Source organism: Salvelinus fontinalis, chromosome 8 (assembly GCF_029448725.1).
Source record: "Salvelinus fontinalis isolate EN_2023a chromosome 8, ASM2944872v1, whole genome shotgun sequence".
Taxonomy (NCBI): Eukaryota; Metazoa; Chordata; class Actinopteri; order Salmoniformes; family Salmonidae; genus Salvelinus; species Salvelinus fontinalis.
In genome coordinates, this window is record NC_074672.1 from 10,539,488 (window position 1) to 10,561,550 (window position 22,063).

The following is a 22,063-nucleotide window of genomic DNA, read 5'->3' on the forward strand; positions in this document are numbered from 1 at the left end:
TTCTAAAATCCCCTATGGAAAAATCTATGATGGAAAAACTATTGGAACCATTTCCGGATTTTACCGCTAGTTTTAATGGGTATTATGACTCATACTGTGGTACTCAATACCTGAGCCAATAAGGTAGAAAAAAATGGTTGCTGTGTCCATGAGCAAGACACTTAACCCAAATTATAAACTGGTTGGTTCGAGTGCTGATTGGCCAACAGCCGTGGTATATCAGACTGTATACCACAGGTATGACAAAACATTTATTTTTACTGCTCTAATTACGTTGGTAAGGCACCTTGGGGATTTGTGGTATAGGGCCAACATACAGTACCACGGCTAAGGGCTGTGTCCAGGCACTCCGCAATGTGTCGTGTTTAAGAACATCCCTTAGCCATGGTATATTGGCTAAGGGATGTTGGGCAAAACTAAACATGGCGGTGTTCGCCTTAGCAATCTCACTGGAATAAAGACTTCCTCCATTCCTGCCATTATTGAAAGAGATTGTGATACCTCACATCTCAAAATAGGGCTACTTAATGTTAGATCCCTCACTTCCAAGGCAGTTATAGTCAATTAACTAATCACTGATCATAATCTTGATGTGATTGGCCAGACTGAAACATGGCTTAAGCCTGATGAATTTACTGTGTTAAATGAGGCCTCACCTCCTGGTTACACTAGTGACCATATCCCCCGTGCATCCCGAAAATGCGGAGGTGTTGCTAACATTTACGATAACAAATTTCAATTTACAAAAAAAAAAACGTATTTGTCTTTTGAGCTTCTAGTCATGGATTTATGCAGCCTACTCAATCACTTTTTATAGCTACTGTTTACAGGCCTCCGGGGCCATATACAGCGTTCCTCACTGAGTTCCTTGAATATCTATCGGACCTTGTAGTCATGGCAGATGATAGAATTTTTTGGGGTTACTTTAATATTCACATGGAAAAGTCCACAGACCCACTACAAAAGGCTTTCGGAGGCATCAACTCAGTGGGTTTTGTTCAACATGTCTCCGGACCTATTCACTGCCACAGTCATACTCTGGACCTAGTTTTGTCCCGTGGAATAAATGTTGTGGATCTTAATGTTTTTCTTCATAATCCTGGACTATCGGACCACCATTTTATTACATTTGCAATCGCAACAAATAATCTACTCAGACCCCAACCAAGGATCATCAAAGTCAAGCTATAAATTCTCAGACAACCTAAAGATTCCTAGATGCCCTTCCAGACTCCCTCCACCTACCCAAGGACGTCAGAGTACAAAAATCAGTTAACCACCTAACTGAGGAACTCAATTTAACCTTGCGCAATACCCTAGATGCAGTGGCACCCCTAAAAACAAAAAACATTTGTCATAAGAAACTAGCTCCCTGGTATACAGAAAATACCCGAGCTCTATAGCAAGCTTCCAGAAAATTGGAACGGAAATGGCGCTACACCAAACTGGAAGTCTTCCGACTAGCTTGGCAAGACAGTACCATATAGTATCGAAGAGCCCTCACTGCTGCTCGATCATCCTATTTTTCCAACTTAATTGAGGAAAATAAGAACAATCCTAAATTTATTTTTGATACTGTCGCAAAGCTAACTAAAAAGCAGCATTCCCCAAGAGAGGATGGTTTTCACTTCAGCAGTGATACATTCATGATATTCTTTGAGGAAAAGATCATGATCATTAGAAAGCAAATTACGGACTCCTCTTATATATAAAAAAAACTTTCGACCTATATCGAATCTCCCATTCATCTAAAAAAAAAAATGAAAAAGCTGTTGCGCAGCAACTCACTGCCTCCCTGAAGACAAACAATGTATATGAAACGCTTCAGTCTGGTTTTAGACCCCATCATAGCAGTGAGACTGCACTTGTGAAGGTGGTAAATGACCTTTTAATGGCGTCAGACCGAGGCTCTGCATCTGTCCTCGTGCTCCTAGACCTTAGTGCTGCTTTTGATACCATCGATCACCACATTCTTTAGGAGAGATTGGTCTACACGTACAAGTTCTGGCCTGGTTTAGATCTTATCTGTCGGAAAGATATCAGTTTGTCTCTGTGAATGGTTTGTCCTCTGACAGATCAACTGTACATTTCGGTGTTCCTCAAGGCTCCGTTTTAGGACCACTATTGTTTTTACTATACATTTTACCTGTTGGTGATGTCATTCAGAAACATAACGTTAACTTTCACTGCTATGCGGATGACACACAGCTGTACATTTTGATGAAAAATGGTGAAGCCCCAAATTGCCCTCCCTGCAAGCCTGTGTTTCAGACATAAGGAAGTGTATGGTGGCAAATTGTCTACAGAGATGCTTGTTCTAGGTCCCAAGAAACAAAGAGATCTTCTGTTGAATCTGACAATTAATCTTGATGGTTGTACATTCGTCTCAAATAAAACTGTGAAGGACTCTCTCTTTTGACGAGCATATCAAGACTGTTTCAAGGACAGCTTTTTTCCATCTACGTAACATTGCAAAAATCTGAAACTTTCTGTCCAAAAATGATGCAGAAAAAGGAATCCATGCTTTTGTCACTTCTAGGTTAGACTACTGCAATGCTCTACTTTTCGGCTACCCGGATAAAGCACTAAATAAACTTCAGTTAGTGCTAAACACGGCTAATAGAATCTTGACTAGAACCCCCAAAAATTATCATATGACTCCAGTGCTATCCTCTCTGCACTGGCTTCCTGTTAACCTGTTGGGGATGGGGGCGCTGTTTAGACTATTTATGCTAATGTGGCTAATTTTTTAAACGGCTTCCCACAAAATCCTTGATCGTACAATATGCATATTATTATTATTATTGGATAGAAAACAGTCTATAGTTTCTATAGGAGTTGAAATTTTGTCTCTAAGTGGAACAGAGCCCATTCTACAGCAATTTCCCTGACATGGAGTCAGATTTGAGAAACGTTGGCCACTTTTCTGAAGTCATTTAAAAGGGCTCTGTCGTTGCTATGACTATACGGACACTTCTTACGTCTTCCCCTGGATGCCTTTACGTGATGACGATTCCAACGGGCTCGATTGCTCGTTCACAGGCCCTACAAATGAAAAAAACCTTTAGCTAGCAAGTCTTTTCTTGCTGCGTAACGCGCGTGGAAGACACCGACCCTCTCCTGTTCCAAGCGTTAGTTTAGCCTGTTATATTTCTCCGGTCATCTTTTCACTCGTTATAGGAGTTACAAACATCACAAAGTAGTTAATTTAAAGCGTTTTATAGCAATTTATATCCGTTTAGTGCGATTTTGGGACATTTATTTTTGCAACGATGTGAAAAGTTGGGTGCGCTTTTCAGTTCATCCCGAACGTAGTTGACATTTCCACATGGCAAGAGGACAGCTTTCCACCAAAAGACGATTTCTCCCAAGAAAGGATCCTTTGCCCAAGATACTGATGGAAGAACAGCTCAAGGTAGGACATTTTTATTATGATAAATCGTGTTTCTGTCGAAACATTTTAGTGGCTTAGGACGCCATGTTTTTTGACGTAGCTTCGCTTGGCGCAAACTGTATTGAAAAGTAAGGATAAATTAAAAAATGTAATAACGCAATTGTATTAAGAATTAAATTGTCTATCAATCCCTGTCCACCCTATATTTTTTAGTCACGTTTATGAGTATTTATGTATAAGAGTAGATCACTGTCTAAGTGGCGCAAGGACGTTTTCTTTACCAGCTTGTCTACATTTCACATTGTCTAACCATGATTTTGGTGGCTAAATATAAACATTTTCGATCAAACTGTATATGCATGTTGTAATGTGATGTTACAGGAGTGTCATCGGAAGAATTCTGAGAAGGTTAGTGAAAAAATTAATATCTTTTGGCGATGTTGACTTTTATCGCTCACTTTGGCTAGAATCAATGCTGGGCTGCTAATTGCTATGTGCTAAGCTAATATAACGATTTATTGTGTTTTCGCTGTAAGACACTTAGAAAATCTGAAATATTGTCTGTATTCACAGGATCTGTGTCTTTCGATTCGTGTATGCTGTGTATTTTTACGAAATGTTTGATGATTAGTAGTTAGGTAAACACGTTGCTCATTGTAATTATTCTAGTCCATTTGTGATGGTGGGTGCAATTGTAAACTATGAAGTCTACCTGAAATATGCACTTTTTTCTAACAAAACCTATCCCATACCATAAATATGTTATCAGACTGTCATCTAATGAGTTTTTTTGTTGGTTAGGGGCTATAAATATCTTAGTTTAGCCGAATTGGTGATGGCTACTGGTGTTGGTGGACAAATAAAAGATGGTGGAATATGCTAATGTGTTTTTAGGTAATAGATGTACATCTTTACATATTGTGTCTTCCCTGTAAAACATTTTAAAAATCGGAAATGTTGACTGGATTCATAAGATCTGTGTCTTTCATTAGCTGTATTGGACTTTAATGTGTGAAAGTTAAATATTTTAAAAAAATATTTTTTTTGAATTTCGCGGCACTGGTTTTTCAGTGGGGGGGGGGGGGGTGTGCCGCTAGCGCCACGCTGATCCTAGACAGGTTATGGCAAGGGCTGATTTCAAGGTTTTACTGCTAATCAACAGAGCATTACATGGGCTTGCTCCTACCTATCTTTCCGATTTGGTCTTGCCGTATATACCTACACATACGCTACGGTCACAAGACGCAGGCCTCCTTATTGTCCCTATAATTTCTAAGCAAACAGCTGGAGGCAGGGCTTTCTCCTATAGAGCTCCATTTTTATGAAATAGTCTGCCTATCCATGTGAGACACAGACTCGGTCTCAACCTAAGTCTTTATTGAAGACTCATCTCTTCAGTAGGTCCTATGATTGAATGTAGTCTGGCCCAGGAGTGTAAAGGTGAACGGAAAGGCACTGGAGCAACGAACCACCCTTGCTGTCTCTGACTGGCCGGTTCCCCTCTCTCCACTGGGATTCTCTGCCTCTAACCCTATTACAGGGGTTGAGTCACTGGCTTACTGGTGCTCTTCCATGCCATCCCTAGGAGGGGTGCGTCACTTGAGTGGGTTCAGTCACTGACGTGATCTTCCTGTCCGGATTGGCGCCCCCCTTGGGTTGTGCCGTGGGGAAGATCTTTGTGGGCTATACTCGGCCTTGTCTCAGGATAGTAAGTTGGTAGTTGAAGATATCCCTCTAGTGGTGTGGGGTCTGTGCTTTGGCAAAGTGGGTGCGGTTATATCCTGCCTGTTTGGCCCTGTCCGGGGGTATCGTCGGACGGGGCCACAGTGTCTCCCGACCCTCCTGTCTAAGCCTCCAGTATTTATGCTGCAATAGTTTGTGTCGGGGGCTAGGGTCAGTCTGTTATATCTGGAGTATTTCTCCTGTCTTATCCGGTGTCCTGTGTGAATTTAAGTATGCTCTCTCTAATTCTCTCCCTCCTTTTCTCTCTCTGAGGACCTGAGCCCTAGGACCAAGCCTCAGAACTACCTGGCCTGATGACTCCTTGCTGTCCCCAGTCCATCTGGTCGTGCTGCTGCTCCAGTTTCAACTGTTCTGCCTGTGGCTATGGAACCCTGACCTGTTCACCGGACATGCTACCTGTCCCAGACCAGCTGTTTTCAACTCTAGAGATATTCTGAATGATCAGCTATAAAAAGCCAACTGACATTTACTCCTGAGGTGCTGACCTGTTGCACCCTCGACAACCACTGTTATTATTATTATTTCACCCTGCAGGTCATTTATGAACATTTGAACATCTTGGTCATGTTCTGTTGTAATCTCCACCCGGCACAGCCTGAAGAGGACTGGCCACCCCTCATAGCCTGGTTCCTCTCTAGGTTTCTTCCTAGGTTCTGGCCTTTCTAGGGAGTTTTTCCTAGCCACTGTGCTTCTACACCTGCTTTGCTTACTGTTTGGGGTTTTAGGCTGGGTTTCTGTACAGCACTTTGTGACATCAGCTGATGTAAGAAGGGCTTTATAAATACAATTGATTGACTTGTGCACAAAATCTCTTATAGGGTATCTCATGAATCTTAACTTTATATGAGAAGGGAGAGACTCTTCATCAAAGAACAGTAGCATGGATGAAGTGATCTTCTTTTCTCCGTCCACCATACAGGTCAATTAACATGCACCAACCACTCCATCAATTTCTTTAGTTATATCCCCTGCCTTTTTCTTGCGCCACCCGAGAAATAACCTCCTTGATAGGCGCCCTGCTATGAAAATCCATGCAGGAAACATTTCACTTGGTTATCTTTTTGAGGCTTAACACACGCTTCTTCTGCTCCGCAGACACACATTTAAAATAAAATATATATTTTTTTTTAAATACCACATCTTGTGACTCTCACCGACTCCACACTTTCTTCCAACACATTCCAGATTTTCCTAGAGACGTTAAATGGATTTGCCAAGTAGCATTGATCCAAAACCCTGACTCCGACCAAAAGCGAGTCTAGTGGTTTTGTAACGTGTGCGCTGGGAGTCGGGAAGCAAGTTCAGGGAGTGAATGATTTAATGAATAAATGAAAACATAATACAAAACGAACAACGCACAGGCATGAAACAGAAACACTGACGCCTGGGGAAGGAACCAAAGGGAGTGACATATATAGGGCAGGTAAGCAAGGAGGTGATGGAGTCCAGGTGAGTGTCATTATGCGCTGATGTGTGTAACGATGGTGACAGTCACCTTTCTCCATAACGAGCAGCCTGGTGACCTAGAGGCCGGAGAGGGAGCACACGTGACAGGTTTCCTATTTTCCAACATATCTTTACTTCTCTTGTTTCCCTTTTTCTTCGCCACTGTAACCCACTCATTCTCACTTTCTGTACTATTAGCTTCATTTGACACATTAGCAGTTTCAAACAAAACCTCAGTTTCCGCCATCTTCCATCCCACTACTTCCAGCTAATGTAATCTGGCTCCGGTCACTGATTTCGTCCGCGAAAAGAGCATGGAGGTGAGGAGGAGCATAAAGTTATTCTGAAGTTTAGGGAGGAAGGAGCAATTGGGGTGTAGAGTCCGATAAGGTTGATGGCTGTGATAAAAAATTTGATTGGGGTAGTTGTCAATACTAAAGTGTTAAGAGATGGGAGCTTGTTGGTGTTCTGTAAGGACATGGCGCAGAGGGAAAAAGCTCCCAGAGTGAAGCAAATAGGGAAGTGTAAGGTGGTGTGGAGCAGCTGGACTGATCAATGTCCATCCCTAACTATAACATTTTCTGACAAGATAGAACTGCCAAAGGGGGCGGAGTGGCAATCTAGAGCAGAGATAGCCTGCAGAGTTCTGTCTTACTATCCAGGTCTGTGCCCAAACAATTTCAGCTTCTACTTCTAAAAATCCACCTATCCAGAAACAAGTCTCTCACCGTTGCCGCTTGCTATAGACCACCCTCTGCCCCCAGCTGTGCCCTGGACACCATATGTGAACTGATTGCCCCCCCATCTATCTTCAGAGCTCGTCCTGCTAGGTGACCTAAACTGGGACATGCTTAACACTCTGGCAGTCCTACAATCTAAGCTTGATGCCCTCAATCTCACACAAATTATCAATGAACCTAACAGGTACAACCCCAAATCCGTAAACATGGGCACCCTCATAGATATCATCCTAACCAACTTGCTCTCCAAATACACCTCTGCTGTCTTCAACCAAGATCTCAGCGATCACTGCCTCATTGCCTGCATCCGTAATGGGTCTGCGGTCAAACGACCACCCTCAGAACTGTCAAACGCTCCCTAAAACACTGCAGCAAGCAGGCCTTTCTAATCGACCTGGCCACGGTATCCTGGAAGGATATTGACCTCATCCCGTCAGTAGAGGATGCCTGGTTATTCTTTAAAAGTGCCTTCCTCACCATCTTACCCCATTCAAAAAATGTAGAACCAGGAACAGGTATAGCCCTTGGTTCACTCCAGACCTGACTGCCTTTGACCAGCACAAAAACATCCTGTGGCGTACTGCATTAGCATCAAATAGCCCCTGTGATATGCAACTTTTCAGGGAAGTTAGGAACCAATATACACAGGCAGTTAGGAAAGCTAAGGCTAGCTTTTTCAAACAGAAATTTGCATCCTGTAGCACAAATTCAAAAAAGTTCTGGGACACTGTAAAGTCCATGGAGAATAAGAGCACCTTCTCCCAGCTGCCCGCTACACTGAGGCTAGGAAACACTGTCACCACCGATAAATCCACGATAATTGAGAATTTCAATAAGCATTTTTCTACGGCTGGCCATGCTTTCCACCTGGCTACCCCTACCCCGGTCAACTGCCTTGCACCCCCCACAACAATTCGCCCAAGCCTCCCCATTTCTCCTTCACCCAAATCCAGATAGCTGATGTTCTGAAAGAGCTGCAAAATCTGGACCCCTACAAATCAGCCGGGCTAGACAATCTGGACCCTCTCTTTCTAAAATGATCTGCCGAAATTGTTGCAACCCCTATTACTAGCCTGTTCAACCTCTCTTTCGTATAGTCTGAGATCCCCAAAGACTGGAAAGCTGCCGCAGTCATCCTCCTCTTCAAAGAGGGAGACACTCTAGATCCAAACTGCTACAGACCTATATCTATCCTACCCTGCCTTTCTAAGGTCTTCGAAAGCCAAGTTAACAAACAGATGACCGACCATTTCGAATCCCTCCGTCCCTTCTCCGCTATGCAATCTGGTTTCCGAGCTGGTCATGGGTGCACCTCAGTCGCTCTTGCTGCTGGTGATTCTCTGATCCACCTCTACGCAGACGACACCATTCTGTATACTTCTGGCCCTTCTTTGGACACTGTGCTACCTAACCACCTGACGAGCTTCAATGCCATACAACTCTCCTTCCGTGGCCTCCAACTGCTCTTAAATAAAAGTAAAACTAAATGCATGCTCTTCAACCGGTCGCTGCCCGCACCTGCCCGCACGTCCAGCATCACTACTCTGGACGGTTCTGACTTAGAATATGTGGACAACTACAAATACCTAGGTGTCTGGTTAGACTATAAACTCTCCTTCCAGACCCACATTAAGCATCTCCAATCCAAGTTAAATCTAGAATCAGCTTCCTATTTCGCAACAAAGCATCTTTCACTCATGCTGCCAAACATACCCTCGTAAAAGTGACTATCCTACCAATCCTCGACTTCGGCGATGTCATTTACAAAATAGCCTCCAACACTCTACTCAACAAAGTGGATGCAGTCTATCACAGTGCCATCCGTTTTGTCACCAAAGCCCCATATACTACCAACGACTGCAACCTGTGCGCTCTCTTTGCTGGCCCTCACTTCATACTCGTCGCCAAACCCACTGGCTCCAGGTCATCTACAAGTCTTTGCTAGGTAAAGCCCCACCTTATCTCAGTTCACTGGTCACCATAGCAGCACCCACCCGCGAACGCACTCCAGCAGGTATATTTCACTAGTCACCCCCAAAGCCAATTCCTTGTTTGGCCGCCTTTCCTTCCAGTTCTCTGCTGCCAATGACTGGAACGAACTGCAAAAATCACTGAAGCTGGAGATTCATATCTCCCTCACTAACTTCAAGCACCAGCTGTCAGAGCAGCTCACAGATCATTGCACCTGTACATAGGCCATCTGTAAATAGCCCATCCAACTACCTCATCCCCATACTGTATTTATGTATTTATCTTGCTCCTTTGCACCCCAGTATCTCTACTTGCACATTCATCTTCTGCACATCATTTACATACACTTAGGTTGAAGTCATTAAAACTATTTTTTTCAACCATTCCACAAATTTCTTGTTAACAAACTATAGTTTTGGCAAGTTAGGACATCTACTTTGTGCATGACACAAGTAATTTTTCCAACAATTGTTTACAGACAGATTATTTAACTTATAATTCACTGTATCACAATTCCAGTGGGTCAGAAGTTTACATACAAAGTTGACTGTGCCTTTAAACAGCTTGGAAAATTCCAGAAAATTATGTCATGGCTTTAGCAGCTTCTTATAGGCTAATTGACATCATTTGAGTCAATTGGAAGTGTACCTGTGGATGTATTTCAAGGCCTACATACTCAGTGCCTCTTTGCTTGACATCATGGGGAAATCAAAAGAAATCAGCAAAGACTTCAGAAAAAAAGTTGTAGACCTCCAAAAGTCTGTTTCATCCCTGGGAGCAATTTCCAAAGGCCTCAAGTTACCATGTTCATCTGTACAAAAAACAGTACGCAAGTATAAACGCCATTGGACCACGCAGCCGTTCTGTCTCCTAGAGATTAACGTACTTTGGTGCGAAAAGTGCAAATCAATCCCAGAACAACAGCAAAGGACCTTGTGAAGATGCTGGAGGAAACAGGTACAAAGTATCTATATTCACAGTAAAATAAGTCCTATATCGACATAACCTGAAAGGCCGCTCAGCAAGGAAGAAGCCACTGCTCCAAAACCACCATAAAAAAGCCAGACTACGGTTTGCAACTGCACATGGAGACAAAGATCGTACTTTTTGGAGAAATGTCCTCTGGTCTGATGAAGCAAAAATAGAACTGTTGGGCCATAATGACCACCGTTATGTTTGGAGGTTAAAGGGGGATGCTTGCAAGCCGAAGAACACCATCCCAGCCATGAAGCACGGGGGTGGCAGCATCATGTTGTGGGGGTGCTTTGCTGCAGGAGGGACTGGTGCACTTCACAAAATGGATGGCTTCATGAGGGAGGAAAATGATGTGGCTATATTGAAGCAACATCTCAAGAGATCAGTCAGGAAGTTAAAGCTTGGTCGCAAATGGGTCTTCCAAATGGACAATGACCCAAGCATACTTCCAAAGTTGTGGCAAAATGGCTTAGGGACAACAAAGTCAAGGTATTGGAGTGGCCATCACAAAGCCCTGACCTCAATCCCATAGAAAATGTATGGGCAGAACTGAAAAAGTGTGTGCGCGCAAGGAGATCTACAAACCTGACTAAGTTACACCAGCTCTGTCAGGAGGAATGGGCCACAATTCACCCAACTTATTGTGGGAAGCTTGTGGAAGTCTACCCGAAACGTTTGACCCAAGTTAAACAATTTAAAGGCAATGCTACCAAATCCTATTTGAGTGTATGTAAACTTCTGACCCATTGGGAATGTAATGAAAGAAATGAAAGCTGAAATAAATCATTCTCTTTACTATTATTCTGACATTTCAGATTCTTAAAATAAAGTGGTGATCTTAACTGACCTAAGACATGGAATTTTTACTAGGATTAAATGTCAGGAATTGTGAAAAACTGAGTTGAAATGTATTTGGCTAAGGTGTATGTAAACTTCCGACTTCAACTGTATATCGTAATTACCTCGCCACTATGGCCTATTTATTGCCTTACCTCCCTTATCTTACCTCATTTGCACACACTGTATATAGACTTATTTTCTCTACTGTATTATTGACTGTATGTTTGTTTATTCCATGTGTAACTCACCGTTGTTGTATGTGTCGAACTGCTTTGCTTAATCTTGGCCAGGTCGCAGTTGTAAATTAGTACTTGTTCTCAACTGGCCTACCTGGTTTTAATAAAGGTGAAATAAAATACATTTTTAAAAAGCAGGGAAGCAGTGGATTAAAGGGGTGATGGGTGTCAGCAGGCCTGTGGGTGTCAGCAGTAAAGAGGTAAGCAACAATTTGAGAGGTGTTCTAGTGGATGTTCAAAGATTGCAAGCAACAAGGGGTGGAGTTAGTGTAGATAGCCCGTCTATTTTGTTACACTTCAAGGACCGGGTACTGACAAATAAAGTAACCATAGGATATATGAGTTATTATGTGAGGGCTTATGTGAGGGCTTATGTACCAACGCCTTTAAGATGTTATAACTGCCAGAGGTTTGGGCATGTGGCAACAGCCTGTAAACAGAAAAAGAGGAGTGCAAGATGTGGAGGGGAGCATGAGTATGGGAAATGTGAGGATGGTGTACGACCAAAGTGCTGCAGCTGTGGGGGTGCTCATAGTGTGGCATATAGTGGGTGTGAGGCAATGAAGCAGGCAGTGGAGGTGCAACAAGTAAGAGTGGAGAGAAGGGTGTCATATGCTGAGACAGTGAGGCTGGTCCAGGTAGATACAGGTTCAAGGGAGAGATGGGTAGGAGCATCTAGACCGGGGGATTACGGGGCAGGTGGGCGGCGATATGGTATACATTGATAAGAGAAAGCTGGTGACGTTCATAGCAGGAGCTATCAATAGCACTGCTAAAGTAGAGTCTGAAACAGAGAGGATTCAGCTAATAGTGAAAGCTGCTGGGAGGGATCTGAGTATGACAGGGTTGACATGGGAAGAGGTTTGAGACTACCTCAATCAGCCGAGGGTGGAGTCATGTATCACTGGATCTTAGTTATGATGGTAATACTACAATGGAATGTTCGAAGCCTGTTGGCTAATGGGCAGGAATTCAAGCAGTTCATTGTAGATATGTCAGCAAAGGTTGATGTGATTTGTGTGTAGGAAACATGACTCAAACCGACTGTGGAGTTTATCATACAGGGATATGTGGGGAGGTGGAGTGCCACCCTCATAAAGCAAGTACTTCCCTATAGGATTTTAGGCAAAGGTATTGAACAGGAATATGTGGAGGTGTGGTTGAGAGGAGGGATGCTAGTGGTAGTGAACTACTATAATCCCTGTCAGATATTGGACCTGGAAGTGCTGGAGAAGGTGGAGGGCCAGGATAGAAGTACAGTAATGTGGTGTGGAGATTTCAATGCCCACAATATGCTCTGGGGGGGAAACAGATGGATGGAATTGGCCAAGTGATGGACAATCTGATAGTAATGAAAGATATGGTGTGCCTGAATGATGGCAGAGGGACCAGGATTGATGTAGCCACAGGGAAAGAGTCTGCCTCGGAACTCACTCTGGTATCTAGTGCGATGGCAGGAATCTGTGAGTGGGAGGTATGGGAGGAGTCGACAGTATGGAGTGATCATTACCCCATAGTATGCACAGCAGGCCAGAGGGAGGAGGAGGTGTCAATGGGTCAAGGAGGCAGGTGGGTGTTTGGAAGGGCAAAGTGGGATCAGTGTCAGGAGCTGAGTGAGCAGGTGATGGCTTGGGTGGATATGAGAGAGGATGTGGATAGTATGAATAACTGGGTGAGAACAGCGTTAGTGGTGGCAGCTACTGAGACTATACCTAAGAGTTCAGGGAGGAAGAAAGCAGTCCCATGGTGGACGGATGTGTGTGGGGCAATGGTGAGGAGTAGGAACACGGCATTTAGAGTACTGAAAAGGACGCATAACTTCCAACATCTGATTCTGTATAAACAGGCCCTGGTGAGGAGAACTATTCGTCAGGCAAAGAGGTCAAAGTTGGCATCGGGTCTATGACATCATTGAAGGGCGACACCTGTAGGAGAAGTATGGGGGATGATTAAGAGGATGAGTGGGGTCAGAAGGGAGTGGGATTATCCAGTGTTGACGAGTGGGAAGGATGTGGTAGTAGCAGATGAGGAGAAGGCAGAGGTGATGGCCTAAGCATTTGTCCAAGTGTATAGCTCGGGCAAATTTGTCAGAGGAGGGGCAGAGGGGGAGAAGGAGAACGAGAGAGGATTATCCTGGAGAGCTGGATAGGAGGGAGGAAGTAAATGATGCGTTGAATGCACCATTTACCATGGCAGAGGTGAAAAGGGAAATAGGTAAGGCTGGGTTAACTTCACCTTGGAAAGATGAGGTGTGTTATGTTGGCCCATCTTAATGATGAGGCACTGGATAAGGTATTGGTGTTGTACAACAGAGTGTGGGAGGAGGGGAAACTACCGGGCAGCTGGAAGGAGGCAGTAGTGGTACCAATCCGGAAGCCAGGGAAGGACCCAAGGAGGCCAACAAGCTATCGGCCAATAGCTTTAACATCACATGTATGTAAGATTATGGAACGTATGATTTCGGAGAGGTTAACTTACTTCGTGGAGAGCAGAGTGCTAGTATTGCCACATCAAAGTGGGTTCAGGAAGGGTAGGGGAACTATGGACCCAGTGCTCTGCATAGAAGCAGAGGTCAGGAAGGCGCAGGTGAACAAGGAGACTTGTAGCTGTCTTTTTTTATGTGGAGAAGGCGTATGATATGATGTGGAAGGAGGGGTTGCTAATCAAGCTTGATATTATGGGGGTAGGAGGAAGAACGTACAACTGGATAAAGAATTTCTGGTTTGGAAAGTCTATCCAGGTGAGGGTGGGGGAGGTACAGTGGCAAGAAAAAGTATGTGATGGCCATACTGTTGGCCTTGCAGTGGGTGGAGGAAGTCAAGCCAGACAGAGTAGTTATTTGCTCTGATTCATGTGCAGTGTTAATGAGTCTCCAGTCCTTTAGATCACGTAGCAGACAAGACCTGCTATATGAGGTGCTACAAACCCATGGCAGGATTAAACACATGGGTATACAGATAAGATTTACTTGGGACACAGCCATGTGGGGGTGGAGGGGAACGAGGCAGTTGATGTACTGCCTAAACAAGCACTGAGTAGTGGTGATGTTGATGTTGTAGTTTCAAAGAATAGTCCCGTGTAGCTCAGTTGGCAGAGCATGGCACTTGCAGCGCCACGGTTGTGGGTTTGATTCCCACGGGGGACTAGTATAAAAATGTATGCACTCACTACTACTGTAAGTCGCTCTGGATAAGAGCGTCTGGTAAATGAATAAATGAATAAATGAAATGAAATGAATGAGCAATGCAGAGGCAAAAAGCCTGATATGGACAGTGATGGTGCAGAGATGGCAGGAGCAGTGGAATATAAATACTAATACTAATTTATTTAACGTAAAGAGGCAAGTCGGGGAGGGGAGAAGGGACAGAAGAGGGGAGGCTATTTTTTACAATATTAAGGGTGGGACACAGCCGGTTAAATAAGTGCTTAAATGTGATAGGAAAGCATCCAACAGAAAAGTGTGATTATTGCCAGGAAACCGAGACCGTGGAGCATGTATTGTTTGGCAGTATCATAGGGAAAGAAAGAGGCTGACAACTGATATGCGGGAGAGGGCATACAGGAAATTAGTTTAAAGAGTATATTGAATAGAACGTCATTAGATATTGTCCCAAATATTTTATATTTTTTAAGAGTAAAAAGGGGCTGGCAGGAAGTTTGTACAGTAGTTTCTCCTTGTATCTGGCTCACACCCCAGTACAGTAGGTGACGATAATGCACCATAATGCTAGATGCCAACCGCCGATAAACCCCACCGAAGATGAAGCTGGATTCCTTCAACCCATGACCCTAGAGGCGGGACTTACCTTTCATTCACTTCCGGTTAAGCGCATGCTTCTTCTTCGGTTTAACTAGCTAACTAACACTCCTGAAACAGAATCTAAGACAACGTTAGGAGTTCATAGCTTGAACACGTTACTTCCATTATTTATAATTTTCATAATCTGAACGTGTGACGGTCGAAGAAAACATGAATATTCGCAACGCAAGGGTAAGTGAGAAGCACTGTCGACCATGCAACACTGTGCTAGTTTACCATCTTAGCTAGATAGCCACCCATCGCTAATAATAACAATCAAAGGATTCCTGATAGCTCCACTTATGCATGTCATGTCCAACTGTGAGCCAACTAGCCTATTTAGCTAGCTACTATTTAACTAGATTGCTTATATGGTAACTAGCAACAAAGTAAACAAGAGAAGTGTCACTTGAAGTGTAGTTAACGTTAGCCTACTATAGTCAATAGTGATATTTTGACTGAATCAGTGTCCCCACTCCAGACATCTCTTCTTGTAGTCTCTTTTCTGACGTGTACTAGCTAACTAACGTTAATGTAATGGTTTCAGTCAGTATCCATACCATTGACAGGATATTCCCGGTTCTGTTTCCTCAGCCAGAGGACCTTATGAACATGCAGCACTGCAACCTGCTGTGTCTCCCAGAGAACTACCAGATGAAATACTACTTCTACCACGGACTGTCCTGGCCGCAGGTTAACATGGCTTCCTCTTCAGCAGACATCTCCATCACCACTTGACTCAAGTCTTTGTTTGGCATTCAATCCGTCACAAATTTACATTTACATTTACATTTTAGTCATTTAGCAGACGCTCTTATCCAGAGCGACTTACAGTAGAGTGCATACATTTTATTACATTTACATACTGAGACAAGGATATCCCTACCGGCCAAACCCTCCCTAACCCGGACGACGCTATGCCAATTGTGCGTCGCCCCACGGACCTCCCGGTCGCGGCCGGCTGCGACAGAGCCTGGGCGCGAATCCAGAGACTCTGGTGGCGCAGCTAGCACTGCGATGCAGTGCCCTAGACCATTGTGCGTTGCCCCACGGACCTCCCGGTCGCGGCCGGCTGCGACAGAGCCTGGGCGCGAACCCAGAGACTCTGGTGGCGCAGCTAGCACTGCGATGCAGTGCCCTAGACCACTGCGCCACCCGGGAGACCCAATTTAATCTAACTCATCAAAAGGAATGACGAGTTAGATGTAGGCCCAGTTGTTACCTGATGTCTGTGTAACTAAGTGTATCTATCTCTAACATCACCTCGTCTTTGTTCGTCTTTCAGCTCTCCTACATCGCAGAGGATGAGAATGGCAAAATAGTGGGATATGTTTTGGCCAAGATGTGAGTATACCTGAACTACAGATCTTATCTCATGCCATTGTTTGTCAGTCTCTATCAAGCCCTCACTTTTTATGTGGTATGCAGGGAGGAGGATCCAGATGATGTCCCCCATGGTCACATCACATCCCTGGTGAGTCTTGGTTCTGTATTGTTCATTGTAGTACTTAATTGAATCAATATGGGAGAGGCAGAAGAGGGGGGGGGGGGTGCGCGCGCACACGCGCGCTATCATCTGCAGCACTTGTCAGGTTCTTTAGTTGCGGTTGTTGAGTAACAGAAAGGATTATTAACAAAGGTTTGGATTGTCTCTGTCGCTCAGGCTGTCAAGCGCTCTCACAGACGTTTGGGACTAGCTCAGAAGCTGATGGACCAAGCCAGTCGAGCGATGATTGAAAACTTCAACGCCAAATATGTCTCACTTCATGTCCGGAAAAGGTAGTGCAGTGTGCTGGATACCTGTGTTGAACTTCAATGAGATGGTTCTATTTCGAGTCGCTTTTATATGACTCTTCGATAAGAATTTCTACATTAGTTGTTGTAAAGGAATGCTGAATACATATCACTCTTCGGTTCTCTAGAAGTGTAGCCAGAAGATAATTTAACTACAGGGAGACGTTGTTCGTTTCAGATCATTCTTAAATGGTATATTGAATGGTGTTTGTTTGTTCACAAATAACTTGAATTGCATCCATCTAATTTTCTCCTACTGCAGTAACCGAGCGGCCTTGCACCTGTACTCAAACACACTGAAATTCCAGTAAGATCTCCTTCTATCCTTGTGAAAACAAACCCTCTTAAAGCAAATGCATATGTAAATACAGATGTTCCATGTCAGCCTCCTATTCAAACAGATGTTTATTCAGGATCTGTGGGTCATATTCCCTCATATTCCCTAATAATACTCTTTGCATTCAAATTCATTTATTTTCCCCCTTATTTAACCAGTGATACAATGTACATGTATAATATGTTGTTGGTCCTATTCTCACTCATTCACTTGAGTGAATCATTTCCTTTCTCTTTCATAGGATTAGTGAAATAGAGCCCAAGTACTATGCAGATGGGGAGGATGCATATGCCATGAAGAGAGACCTAGCCCACATGGCTGATGAGGTGAATTTTTTTTTTTACTCTTTCCCTTTACCCAGCAGCATGGCTTTTATGGGTGTAATCCAGCCACCTTCGACTCACCCAGTGTTTTGCATACAGTCGCTTTGATCCAATTCTTTACGCTTTTCCCGAGTGGTGCGTCCTACATTCTATTCTCCCTCATGGATTTAAAAGTAATAGACTGGTGTGAGCAGTATGGTGCAAACTCCCTCCCGCCGGGCTTGCTTTTAAATGCATGAACTGTAGTGAACAAGTGCACACTTCTGGATGAAGGGTAGCGAATCGTAACGCAGTCATAAGACACTCTCTTTACCTGAGGGTTAAGGTCATCCTTTCCTTTTTGTCAACTGCATTTTGACCGTTTGTCTGTTGTTTCTGTCTATGGGTCCCACAGTTGAGGAAGCCAGGAATGAAGGCCCTGGGTCAGGAGGCACCTACCACTACGACCACACCTGGTGACCAGGAGAAAGAGGGAGAGGGGGACAGCGGAGGAGAGAACAAAGACCTCAGTGAAGTTAGCGAGGCCACAGAGAGCACAGACGTCAAAGATTCATCCTCTGATTCACAATGACTCAGCCATCTTTAGTAGCCATTTTTAAATTCGCCATCAAAGTTACTTACTACACTTTTTATCTCACAGAAAGGGAAAAATGATACCCAGTGGCAGTCAGCTTCTCCATTCACTTTTGTTACTTTTACAGCGTAAAGTCAAATAGATTTTTTTTACTAAAATATAATTTCTTTCTCGACATTAGTGATACACTGTGATTGAAAGAAATGATTTTGCAACTGGAATGAAAAGTTGATGTTGAGCTCAAATTCACAACTGGTTCTATAAAGGTGGTTTTGGGCTTGATGCTGTCACTACTACTGTTTTCGACCCCCCCACTCACCCATGAAATCAATACATTTTGAAAATATAACCTTTTGGGTGTGACTTAATGAGATCTGTGAAGTATTCTTCAAAATGCTGAAAATAAAAGTTTCAAGTAATACTTTTTTGTAGTGTCATTCTTTTTTTCTAGGTTTGAAATTGCAACTATTTAAGGTTGAAATTCTAAGAATGACCACTAGGTGGTACTATTGTGAGTATAATACATACAACGCTTACAGTAGTGAGACTTTACAACTAGTAAAAAGACTAGGCATATTTAGACCAGGGTTTCAGTTACCTGGCTAAATTAGGCAGTAGGCACTTCGAAAACATACGGAATTGTTTGAAACCTGAATATTTATTTAATGTTATGAGGCAATTCTTCCCTTGCTTCAAAGTCGCCTATAGGCAAAATATGACCATTTAAACATGGAGGCAATTATTTTATCGACTGCATAGGCAACACGAGTTTCAATTTTGGGGAAGCTTACAATTTATCCTTGTACCATTTATGATTTTCATATGCACATTTTCATAGAACAGTTTAATTTCAATAATGTTTTTGTTTCTCAATCATTGTCATGAATTAAAATTATTTAAAAAAACAGACACTCATTACTCACATGGATCACTCCAAACAAAAGACAATGAAACAAATTGACAAATATTGTAAATGATAGTTATGAAATAAACCAAAACTTGTTTCTCACATATGTAGCAGGTTGTGACCTCTGCAAACAATGTTTCCACTCAGAATGAGAACAGTAAATGACTGTAATTAATACATGCATTAACAGAAATGTACTGCATGTAACCAAATGACTGTGATTAATGGTACACTTACTACTGGGGACATATGTAATGGAGAATTGATATGAATAAAATGAAAGGGTAAACAATACACACAATTAAACAATGAATGTGAAAGCATTGGCGGGAGACAGCTAAGCCCTTCTGGAGAGAGACTCCTATGTCTTCGCCACATACTCCTCCCCTTCTTGTCTCAACATTTTTGTTCGTGGATGCCAAGGGAAGCCAGACTTGCCCAAAGAATTGACCAAGAAAAAAACTCTGCTTCATAATTTTCTTTCAATTCGCAAGAGGCTGAACGCTTATCACCTGATAAAGCATCCGAGCGAGCAAAACAGCACCCCTCTGTCTCTGTGTGTGTAGCCAACCTGATTGATGCTGTCTGCTCAAAAAGAGTATGACATTGTTGCCACCCGTAGCAGACCGTTTGTTTCATCAAGATGAAAGAGCGGAAGATGGCATTGGCATTTCTCTAGAAGCAGACCTAGGGTGAATCAACATGTTTTTTCTACTTGCACACACACAGACATAAATATGAAGATAGATAGGAGTGATTATATAATTTGGGCAAATTTATTTCCAATAACTTCCCTATTGGACCCACAGCTATGCCACTTCTCTCCTGTTCTATTGTTTTTCATATCAACTTTCTTTCGTTTTCCAGAAGCCAAATGCACAGTCCTAAAAATATTAGCAACCCATTCTCGTTGTGACATCTTTAGACTCCCTCTTCCTAAATTTCGAACAGAGATTTTCATCTCCGTCGCAAATGGAACCGCGTTATCAGGTGCACTTTTTAGAATGGTGTTTTTCCGCAAATTGCATTTTGGCAAAAGTTTGAAAACTGTCTGCTTCCTTACAGGAGTTGCATGTTCTGTTAAGATACATTACCATAATCTAAATGTGATTTCTGTCATTCTGAGCACCGCGGGTGGACGCCCTAATGGGATATGCATATGGGTCCGGCAAATTTCTCAAATGGCCAGTAGGCTAAATTAAAATCTGTTGTCCAGGGCCACATTTCCTTAACGAAAACCCTGATTCACACTAGTGATGTTTTAAATGTTGCAGATGGAAATGTAATATATAGAGCTTACAATTCACTATTCTATCTGACAGTCATTTCTGTTGTACACATTTCTATCTGAATTTTCTGTAATGTTGCGATCTTATAAATGAGCCCCTGAGCCAGTAACTCTGTTCCTGTCTTCATTACAATTGACAGCACAGACTGATAGATACCATGGTAACGTCATCAGAAGAATTGACCTCCAGGACTGGACTGATACCATGGTAACATCATTATCATCATTAGAAGAATTGACATCACAGACTGAACTGATACCAAGGTAACACATACCCGAAGCATCTATCACCCTCACGCTGTTGTATTTAGCCTGCCTTGTGGTACCATCTCTCTCACATTCTACAAGGTGTTGAAGTACACCAACATGGTGTCTTAAACAGGATGTCCTGAGATACATATTAACAACAGATACAGTACCAGTCAAAAGTTTGGATACACCTACTCATTCAAGGGCTTTTCTACAAAGTAGAATAATAGTGAAGACATCAAAACTATGAAATAGCACATATGGTATCATGAAGTAACCAAAAAAGTGTTAAACAAATCGAAATATATTTTATATTTGAGATTCTTCAAAGTAGCCACCCTTTGCCTTGATGACAACTTTGGACACTCTTGGCATTCTCTCAGCTTCACCTGGAATGCTTTCCAACAGTCTTGAATGAGTTCCCACATATGCTGAGCACTTGCTGGCTGCTTTTCCTTCACTCTGCGGTCCGACTCTTCCAAAACCATCTCAATTGGGTTGAGGTTGGGTGATTGTGGAGGCCAGGTCATCTGATGCAGCACTCCATCACTCTCCTTCTTTGTCAAATAGCCCTTACACAGCCTGGAGGTATGTTGGGTCACTGTCCTGTTGAAAAACAAATGATAGTCCCACTAAGCCTAAACCAGATGGGATGGCGTATCGCTGCAGAATGCTGTGGTAGCCATGCTGGTTAAGTGTGCCTTGAATTCTAAATAAATCACTGACAGTGTCACCAGCAAAGCACCATCACACCTCCTCCTCCATGATTCATGGTGGGAAATACCGTTCACCCACACCACATCTCACAAAGACATGGTGGTTGGAACCAAAAATCTCAAATTTGGACTCATCAGACAAAAGGACAGATTTCCACCGGTCTAATGTCCATTGCTCGTGTTTCTTGGTCCAAGAAAGTCTCTTCTTCTTATTAGTGTCCTTTAGTAGTGGTTTCTTTACAGCAATTTGACCATGAAGGCCTGATTCACACAGTCTTCTCTGAACAGTTGATGTTGAGATGTGTCTGTTACTTGAACTCTGTGAAACATTTATTTGGGCTGCAAATTCTGAGGCTGGTAACTCTAATGAACTTATCCTCTGCAGTAGAGGTAACTCTGGGTCTTCCTTTCCTGTAGCGGTCCTCATGACAGCCAGTTTCATCATAGCACTTGATGGTTTTTGCAACTGCACTTGAAGTTCTTGAAATTTTCCGAATTGACTGACCTTCATGTCTTAAAGTAATAATGGACTGTCATTTCTCTTTGCTTATTTGAGCTGTTCTTGCCATAATATGGACTTGGTATTTTACCAAATAAGGTTATCTTCTGTATAGCACCGTCACACACGTGTGTATATAGTATGTCACACACAACTGATTGGCTCAAATGCATTAAGAAGGAAAGAAATTCCACAAATTAACTTTTATCAAGGCACACCTGTTCATTGAAAT

General features: G+C 43.0%; 1 protein-coding gene across 1 annotated transcript; it reads left to right on the top strand.

Moving 5' to 3' along the window:
- Window positions 1-15,146: 15,146 nt before the first annotated feature.
- Window positions 15,147-18,593, top strand: LOC129860521 (N-alpha-acetyltransferase 10-like). The gene is made up of 8 exons (XM_055930971.1): window positions 15,147-15,336; window positions 15,739-15,837; window positions 16,430-16,488; window positions 16,573-16,618; window positions 16,808-16,923; window positions 17,201-17,245; window positions 17,517-17,600; window positions 17,983-18,593. Exons 1-8 carry the CDS (start codon window positions 15,316-15,318, stop codon window positions 18,167-18,169), a joined length of 657 nt encoding a protein of 218 aa, XP_055786946.1. The 5' UTR covers window positions 15,147-15,315; the 3' UTR covers window positions 18,170-18,593.
- The last annotated feature ends 3,470 nt before the right edge of the window (window positions 18,594-22,063 follow it).